This window comes from Etheostoma cragini, chromosome 19, assembly GCF_013103735.1.
Source record: "Etheostoma cragini isolate CJK2018 chromosome 19, CSU_Ecrag_1.0, whole genome shotgun sequence".
Classification (NCBI taxonomy): Eukaryota; Metazoa; Chordata; class Actinopteri; order Perciformes; family Percidae; genus Etheostoma; species Etheostoma cragini.
Window position 1 is genome coordinate 18,562,776 of NC_048425.1, and position 10,175 is coordinate 18,572,950.

At 42.3% G+C, this 10,175-nt stretch overlaps 1 protein-coding gene across 8 annotated transcripts in view; it reads left to right on the plus strand.

Annotated features, from left to right (window-relative positions):
- Positions 1-10,175, plus strand: part of LOC117962077 (serine/threonine-protein phosphatase 2B catalytic subunit alpha isoform) — a 60,841-nt gene that overhangs the window by 19,132 nt on the left and 31,534 nt on the right. For all 8 annotated transcript variants that reach the window (XM_034901121.1, XM_034901124.1, XM_034901122.1 and 5 more), the window contains exon 2: positions 7,948-8,148. In XM_034901121.1, the coding sequence (XP_034757012.1) occupies positions 7,948-8,148 (201 nt within the window). The remainder of the gene's footprint in view (positions 1-7,947; positions 8,149-10,175) is intronic.

A 10,175-nucleotide genomic window follows, 5' to 3' on the forward strand; every position in this document is an offset into this window, starting at 1 on the left:
TTGACAAGATATTAAATATTGGAGTTGCAGCCAGTATCAGGGGTGACATTGAGATCATTTGCATACTCATAAATATAAGCACACATAGGTATAAGTAGCCTCAAATTGAGAATTTGCGAACATGAATTTACAGAACAGAAACGTTATCCCGCAATTTAAAAAGTGAAGTGACAACGATAAAAGCCTGTCAATACTTGAAATAGCTCCCCTTTTTCTTTCTTTTTTTTTTTTTTCTTTCTTCTATTGCAAAATATGAGTCCCACTACCCAAGTGGCCCATTTAATTGTACAGTTTTTTTTTTTTATGCATTATGCTGAGCAGCAAAGCGGCACGGAGGAATGTTAATACACCCTCCAATGTACAAAGCCCATTAACAATGAAGGTGGAACGTTGTTTAAAACGTAAATAAAACGGATTACAATGATTTGCAAGTCCTTTTCAACCTATATTCAGTGAATATACTACAAAGACAATATAGTTAATGCTCAAACTGCAAATATTCACTCATTTTGAATTTGATGCCTATCAGTTAAAACTCTACCGTGCAAAGCGTAATCCGAAGAAAACATGTCATGGGACCATTTAAAATTAATGTTTGATGTTTTAATGTTTTTTATGCCATTATTATTGTATTAGATAGAAGTGGTCTCAAAATGACAATATTATCGTTTATCGCAATCATTTCTGGGTCAATTTATCGTCCGGCAAAAGTTATCGAGCCAGGTCCTCGGTTCCCTAATGCTTAGTGCGGGTTGTTAAGACGGAAGGTGATGTAACACTGGCCCAGCTTTTTTGGAACGTGCGGCAGGCTTCAAATGCAAAATGATATTTGCAAGTTTATCAGTTTGAACATGAACGATATTGTCTTTGTAGTGTATTCAATTGATTAAAGATTGAAAAGGATTTGCAAATCATTCTGTTCTGTTTTACACAACGTCCCGGCTTCGTTGGAATTGGGGTTTTGAACGTAACTATTGTATAAGACAAGTGTGCTATTAATTAGAGGAAATTAAGTCATTTGAAGGCTCAATTTTGTAATTTTAGGGCATGAATTATTAATTACAGGGAGCAAACTGAGTAGTGCAGGAGCACAAATTATTAATTTGAGGACACAATTGATAATTTGTATGCACAAATGATTGAATAGGTTATTGTTAATACCTAGTGGGCTCTGTAGCATTACTTATCTTCAGGCACAGTGTCCCTGAGTCTTTGTAGACAGTTTTGCTCTGTCCCCTTTTGCGTTCTTATTTCTTCTGACGAAGCCAAGGGTTCTTCCTTTCCCTCTGGGAAGAAGAGTGCCACAGGCTCAGCTTTCCTTCCGGCCTCAACCACAGAGGTAACCCCTCCATTCCCATACCGCGCACATATATTCAGAAGACTCAAAGGCACTGAGCTTCAAAGCTACCCTATGGTAAGCGTTGCGTTCAGGGCCGGCTTCTATCCCTACTAATGCATGGCAAAGAGGTTAACGCCAATTTCGAAGTGACCTTTTCACCGTTAGCCCTGAAGCCCGCCTGCCTTTTAAAATCTCTGGTCGGTCCTCGGTGGCCAGATGGAGGCTTATATGTTCTATAGCTTTACTTCCATTTTAATACTTCTTCATATAACGTAATATCTTTGCTGTACAGAGTCACAATTACCAATACTAGCTGTACGGATTCAGTTGTGCTGCTCAGCGCACCGGTTCATCCAGTGTGTGTGTTAGACCACATTGCAAATAATTTATCACCTTGTGAATTAGTGCATTACATGGTTCAGCTGCTGCACTTCTTTGTAGTCAGCAAAGAGAGCCTTATCTTTTGCATTATGCATGTCAGGTAGGTTTCTGAATGGACTCCATGGTGGTATTAGTGACGCAAGGAAACTGCAGCCAGATGACATTTAAATGTGTGGGGCTTCCTGATGTTCAGCATGTCCTTGGTTTCCAACGGTCTACCGAAGCGCATGGGTGCCGGTCATCATGGACTCCTAATCCCGCTCTAATTAAATGTTTGTGTAATCGAATTAACAAACCGAGGCTATCAGTGGAGAATGACTTGCACACTCTTGGTGCCCCATTCAACACTTGGCAGTCGGATGCTTTATAACTAAAAGGCTTCCAACTGAAATAAAAGTCTGAGTGTGATTGAATTTTTTCATTTCCGTACTGTCAACAGCAGATTCATCTCATGCTTACAGTGCCGCTCCATTATAATGTTCTTTCAACATTTTTTGATGTGCTACTGGGTGTTTGCCTTATTTATGTGTTGCCGATTGCAAACAAATACACTTTGGTTGTGTTGTCTTAGCCGGGGATGGATGACAAACCAGGCCCCTTCCCTATTCAGCAAATGCAAAATGTCCCAGAAAGAGACGCAAAACAACCACAGAGAGACTAGGGTATCGATTTACAAAAGTCATGGCTCCATGAGAGTCTGGTACAACAGAAGAAAAACTCCAAATGCGTAAAGATGAGTTTCTTGTCGTTTATTCTGAACAAACAGTAGTGTAAGTGATAGTGATGGAACAAATCATTTGCTGGGGACAGAGATAGACCTTTGACCACTGGAGACTTTGGTTTACTTACTTTCCCAAAAGGTCACAATAGGCCATAAAACTAGATAGCATCTCTTATGCTGTGAAATTGAAAATACATGGTACATGTTTCAATTAGTTCCACCTTGACTATGTTTAAGGAGCTTGCGTTGGGAACTGGAGTATGGACTGGTAGCTGGAGAGATGCCACTTCACCTCCTGGGCACTGCCAGGTGCTCTTGAGCAAGGCACTGAACCCCCCCCAACTCCAGCACAGGCAGCCCCCCCACTCTGACATCTCTCCATTAGTGCGTGAATAGGTCCTGAGCATGTGTTTTTTAGGCCTGTGTGTAGTGATTTCTAAATATTGTAAATCGTGTTCATTTTTCATTCCTGTGATCTCAACAACATGTGGGCGATGCTGTTGGATGTGCGTTGGCATGTCACATGTGTTTCCTTTGACATACCCTACAACGGTGGAGCAACGCTGACACACTTTCCTTGTCTTATACACAACTTTCTCCCTCTGTTGCGGTTGTAGACGACTGGGAACTCGCAGGCGGGTCTTCAGCGCCAGCTCGTTATAGTATGATTGACTCACATGGCGATCTGCGTGTTGTGCTAAACTCAGCACACGTTTCTAATGGCGTACAGATAAGTTACAGCCCCAAAACAAGCACGGAACGTCCACAAACGACACGGCTGCATGGTTCTGTGTTGGCTTTGTGTCTCTTTCAGGCCGGGTGTTTTGCATTGTGTAGGAGTTGTGGGGGGGGTTTACATATCTGTGCCAAGGAGCCCGTTGTGTCCTAATCCTTCTGGCCCTGGTATTTACGTACGTTGATCAGATAGTGAGTTTCAACTTCTTGCCAATTGTGCCAGCCACTTAACCTTGCCCGGGGATGCAGAGCACCACGCAGGCCTTCCAAACAGGCAACTGGTTAAGAGGGTTTGTGACGGGAATGGAAGTAAAGATCAGTATCGGGCTTTAGATCGGACAGCACACTGCCTTTGCATAACAACGTCTGACCTCACAGTCAAATTACTTCTGGTATTCTATGCTTTGTATGAACTGACCTTTGTTGCACTGGCCCATAGTTCTGGAGTCTTTGTTCGGCCTCGGCTCTCTGTTGGTCATGCTGAGATTTCCACTGGTCATGCTGAGTCCTGGGGGAGGAAAATTGCTGGTCTGGTGGAAGGGGGCGGAGGGCTTGAGGTGGACAGTGACAGCCCGAGGGCTCCCGCTACATCGTGCACCGTCAGGAATTTCTCGGGGGTCAATTTGGACTCTGACGGGAAGATGCTGTGCATCACGGGATTTATGTTTCTGGCCCTGGAGTGGTAATCATTTATTATTACAGATATATATTCTGTAATAATAAATTATATTCGCAGATAGCTTGCTCTTCATGACCGGCAGTCAGTCTTTTCTATAGGTACTGCTGTAAAGTTGATCAAGATAAACCACCATGGCTGCTAGTTGGGGCACCAGTAGGCCCCTTATTGTGTGAGCCGAGCTGTATTACTATACTTACTCTTGTCATAAAAGCACTTCTTAAATAATTTCTGTTCTACAGCACAAAGTACATGCATGTTTTGTTGTTTTTTTGCTCAGTAGTTGTCTTCTGTATTCCATAAATCTCTCCTGAGTATCACTGAATGGGACTGGACTGTTGTTTGTTCTGTATTTCTAATGCAAGGTGTAGCACACACAGCTTTCAGACAGCTGACAAGGCCGAGAAGGGAGAAGATATGCAGGAATTGCAGCCGTATGGGCTGCCAGTTCAAAATCGAGCTTGCACTCGGTGTTCTTGGCTAAATGAAGCCAGGCGCTGCTCTGCGAGCGCCGCAGCGGTCCGTCTCGCTCGCTCCAATTAAGCTGATCTGTCCAGCACCATACGACGGCGCACCTCCCGCTGTGTCGTTCCTCCGAGAGATCGCGGAAGCTCTGAACTACACCAACCTGAACATTTCAAGCTGACTGCTTTCACTGCACCGCAGCCCGGCGTCTCACACCTGAACGTCTCCTATACCCGGGGATGGTTATTCTACTCACGAATGCTGCAGGTGGCTGCCGGGCTCGACCATCTAAAGCTTTGGGAGCTCAAGACTGAGACTTGGCGCTAATCCACCGAAGAAGGAACTCATTAAATGTTGCTGTAAACCTTGCTGACCAACACAAGATAGTATACTTTCATTAGATCAACTTTAAAGTTCATTTAGCACACCCTCCAGACACGCCGAGGTTTACTGGTCTAGTAGTCTTTAAACCTTTAGTTGATGGATGGCTTTAATTTGTATCTTGGGAATTACAATGCTAATCAGAGACAAATTACCAAGTGAAGTTAAATCAGATGCAGATTTGTTTGGTTTTTTCATCCTCTCTGAACCTCTCTCACTTTATCATCATTTCTCTCTCATGAGAGATTGGAGGCTGCAGTGTAATTTCACAGTTACATAACAGAAGGGAATAGAGAGTTGGAAAAATGAATGAAGACAATGGCAACCGACTAATTGAGACCGTTTTTGAGTTATACTTGGGTTTCAGGCCTCAGGTCAGTTTAACTATAAAGCTCTGTATGGAAGAATTAATGCAACAGTGGCTGTGGGGAGGGGGGGTCCTGATACTACTGTTTGGGAAGAAAAGGGTTGACATGTTTTATTTTTTCTGTTTTCACTGACAGTAGCTCATATTTAAAAGGTTAATTACAGCAAACTGACAGATGTGGCCCGTTTTTTTTAATGCCATATTTGACATAACCATTTATTTTCTTGCTCAAACAACTGAACACAACATAACTTTGATGATGGTTCAGTCTCCACTGAGTTGTTAATCCACATCACGCTTTTTCCTTTGCTCAGGACTTTGAATTCTGTCAGGGGGTTACGCCTTTTTTCTTCAGAGCGTAAAGAACCGACCATTACAATGTGTCATGTCATGTTTTGGCAGCGGTGGATGTTACTCCTTTTAATAAGAGGGTTGTTAGAAATTCCACAGGGTTCACACAGTTCACAGTGTTTCCCTTGTCAAGAGCGAAGGAAATGGAAGGATGATGTGTTAAAAGGATGCCAGGGCGCCAACAACCACAGCTTTCACGCAGGTTATTTCTGTTAAAGAATAATGTTATTCCTCAGTGTTTTTTAATTTCAGCACGTGTTATGTCGTGTCACTTCGGTCCGAGCCCATGGGGCCAACATCCACGGCTACTCTGATGCTGCCAACTGTTGCGCTGTTGTTGTGCTGCACTCAGCTCAGTCTTCTGCAACTCAAGGCTGACTAGGGGCACATGGCAATATTTTAACAGTTTGAGTGATGCCGATTTGTTTTTCCCAGAAACAAAATTGGATAACGGTCACAACCATTAAATATGGGGTTTTCCCAAACGCCAGCTACCTCTCCACACAGAACACGTTTGGGTTTTTTTTGCAGAGAGAGTTAATAAATAACTTGGTTTAGTCTCATGAAGCCCCTGTTTAAGAGCAGTGTGGTTGCAGCAGACTGCATTGGGAGTTTACCTGTCATTAATAGACTTACAATGTGGGAAAAGGAAAAACCTGTAAGCCCCAAACCCTCTGCCCGCATCTGACCGCTCTGCACATTTTCCTGGAGTTTATCAGGACGGCCAACTCTAATCGATATTCGTGACTTTAATATTTCACACTGGATGTGTCCAACATCTCAGGGGTCAGGGTGGTGTACATGTCAAAAGCCCCAAGGACCTGGCCTCGGGCTACAGTTGCACAGCAGGTGCTCAGGGGAGGCCAACCTGGGGCCTTGGGTAATTCTATCGTTCTATTTCTGAATGCCCCATATAACTACTGGAGATTTAGGCTGATATTGTTTTGAAAGATTTGTTGAAGCACATGGAGTATTTATTTGGCTTGGACATAGTTTGTGTTAAGAGCCCATTTTGGTCTTAAGTATGCAGATGGGGGCTGGAGCAACGAGGAAAAATAGCTTATCAGCATCATAATGTTGACTTTCAGATATCAGAAATAGGTTTCCACTTCATCTGTTGCAGGCTTTAGGCAATGTTAAGAGATTTATGTAAGTGGATGACGCATTAAATGTCTTAGAACGAGTGTAGAGAAATGTCTACGCTCTCATCAGTCAGATAGCCCGCCTCTTGCACCTTGGGGATTCAGACCGTAATACTCAGGGGTACAAATCTGCAAGTCCAGTTAAATCTGCAATTTCAACACCCACCTGTTTGAAAGCTGCAGATACTGTGGTTGGGATCCCAAACATCGTCTGTCACTAAGCATAGTGGGACACAGATAAAGTCCAGGTCTGATTACAGCTGATGTCACCTTTGGTGGAACACACACACACACACACACACACACACACACACACACAAACACACACACGCACACAGCCACCAAGTTAACTGTATTTGCCACTGGCTTATGGAATTAGTCACACCCTGTGTGCTATGTGCCAAGTCTGCATATGGACACTAATTAAGAGCAAGTCTTATTTTTTAATCTACTGAAATTGAAAGTCCACTGGATGTGCTGTTTAATTATGTCCTTTATGTACCTCCGCTGTCAGTAAGTAATATGCTCATCAGGGGGTTGTAAGAAATGAAGTATTAACGGACTAGGCTTTTGTTTAGGCAGAGTCCACTGAAAGTACTTTTTTTTTGAAATTATGGTTTTATTAAGTTCCTTTTTACCTGTTTGATGTCAGCTGCTAAAATGGCAGTGGCATGAGGTCTGTTTTAAAGAATTGCATTGTGGGGTTTCGGCTCTTTTGTTACAAGACCACGCTTCCCATTCAGTGTCTGTCTAAAGACTCACTGGGCTATTTGCATAGAAAATGTGCACCATCTATTCCCTTTGTGCTGTGATTAGATTGGAAAGTTCACTGTTTTAAATGAAAAAGCACCCAAACAGCTTTCAGGCTTGTGAACGCATGGGTTGGATCCAAACGTTGTTGGGACACATTGGATTTCTATGAAAAGCCATCCTTTCTAAGCCGCTAATTAAATTGACAGTAACAGAGATTTGTTGTGGATTTGTTCACTCTAATTTCCACGATGCCTTCAAGCCTCGCCGAAATAAACAGCATTTTACTCTTTTAAATAATTGTGACTGACGGATGAGCAAATGCACGTCCCTCTGACGATGATGTCTCTCTTCTTCTAATCACGCACATAAAACTGAGCATGTTTAAATATAGCATAGGAGTTGTTACATGTGCAAGATAATACGCAATAAGAAAGTTTTTTTTTATGTTAATGAAAGCTTTTTTCTTCTGTGCTTCATTTTCAAAGTGTAATCTCTCTGACTATGATTTTGCCCAGCAGACTGGACCCGGTCTGGGTCTGTACCTGCTAATCAAACCGCATAATAAGGTGCTGTAAATATGTAATGGAAGCAGCCATAATGATGTTGTTCTTCTGGTTTTGTGTTTAACCCTTGCAGCTGTCCCGTTCCCTCCCAGTCACCGGCTGACGGCTAAAGAGGTGTTTGACAGCGATGGGAAGCCCAAAGTGGACGTGCTGAAAGCACACCTAACCAAGGAGGGCCGCGTGGAGGAGGCGGTGGCCCTGAGGCTCATAGGAGAGGGCGCCACAATCCTGCGTGCAGAGAAGAACCTGCTGGACATCGAGGCCCCTGTGACGGGTCAGTGGTCTCATTTAGCACATGGCGTCTGTCATCAGAGTCCAGCTTAACCAGTTATTCCAGTAGTCGATTGACCGCAAATTAGTCTGCAAATATTTTCTTTAATACATTATTTCTAGCAAAAATACTGAACCTTTATTGATTCCAGCCTCCAGACTGTGAGGGTTTTACTGCTTTTTTTTGTGACGGTAAACTGAATAAGCTCTGGTTTTGTGACCAAACAAGACATTTGAAGACATCACCTTGTGAATTACAGAACCTTTTAATTAATCGATAATGCAAACAAATGGTAGTTTGTCTCCAGCAACGCATTTACAGAGGAGACCCTGGGATGTGAGGCCACTGAAATTGGTGCCCTCACACTTCAAAACCTGTTCAACTTTGTTGTATGGACATTGCTTATTACCATTCTAATATTGGCAATTCTGATAACACTGGTTATTATCCTTGTAAGTTTTCAGTGTGCACCTAGGCAATTACATTTATTGTTCCTTTTGTACTGTTGTCACTCCAAGGTCTTATGCCTTACCTAATTCAAAAATTAAAAGTTCAGGACCGCTTAACAATGCTTGTTTTTCATTTGTAACAAATGGCAGATGGTGATCCATTTTAAGAAAAACATGCATGCAGACATTTGCTTCCTTGTTTGTCCCTGTTTTTTGACTAAAGTCAGGCGTTATTAGGACTGCCACAGGAACGGGTCCAACTCCCAATCAAATTTGCACTATATCTTAACCTAAAATAACTGTTTGTTTGATGTACTAGCAGATTAAGACAACTTGCAGATCCACGTGTGTTAGATTTGAAACACACGAACTGGGTTATTTTAAGAGAGGACTGCATGCTTACAGTCAAATGAAAACTTCATTTTCTTAATTGAGTGAGTCATCGTGCCTCGCCTCCAGGCTGCACATAGGCCATGCGACTAGCCATAGCAGGGCATTTGTTTTAGGAAACACGTGTTTAGTGCAAGCAATTAACCAAAACGAACAAGCTTGGTTAAACTCACTCAGTTGGCAGCTTCAAGCATAAAAACACAGTTGGCTATCAATAAGACATAATGTGTTTGATCTTGTTTTATGTGTGCATGTATGTGGACATATGTAGATATGAGTGCGTAGGTATATATGTGGATATGCATGTGTGTGTACATGGGTACATGGGGGTTGTTGGTATTCCTTGGCATGGAACCATGGAGTGAAGAGCTTCCCATGTACGCCTATAAATAAATAGTTAACTATGCCCTATTGATAAAAACATTTGGATAATTGAAGAAGGGAACGTCTCAATATGTGGCTTTATCAGTAGTACAGCTATAACTGTGTGAGACGATATGTAAGAATCTGTTTTGATACTCAGCTGACTTTGAAAACATCTTTCAACCTTTGGAAGAAGGTAATATCATGAATTTCTCTATTTTTATCTCCGTTCCAAATGGTGAAAACAGGATGAACATGTTCTGTCATTTCTTTGTGGCTACTAATTTTTCAAAAGATGTCTTTCTTTATTTTACAGTTGAACACTTACTCAGTGTGAAAGGCGCCGTAGAGCTGAAGTTGAGCTCACTGGTGCCTGCCTGGGTGAGGGAACATACTGTAGTAGGATGATCTGATTCATATGCACACTTCCAGTGCATCTATTGTTGTCTTTCTTCCTGGTCAAGTGCCCTTTTCCTCCATTAGACTTTCCGATGAGGCTTCTTTGATGTTGTAATCAGAGCCATGGACCTACTCACAGCATCTATGGCAACCCATCATCTCCTGATGCGAGATCATTCTCAAAATCCAGTCCAGAGAGGCCTTTTCTCATATTTGGCAGGCATCGTACCTACTTAAATTCATGAATGCATGGCCCTTGGTAAACAAAAGTGAGGGTCCCATATGTTTAACAGCCAAACAAAATATCCTATTATCATAATGTGCTCAGTAAAGAGAGGGAAGCTCAACAAGACGACGCAAATGCTTCCCAACAGGTTTGCATCTATATATATATATATATATATATATATATATATATATATATATATA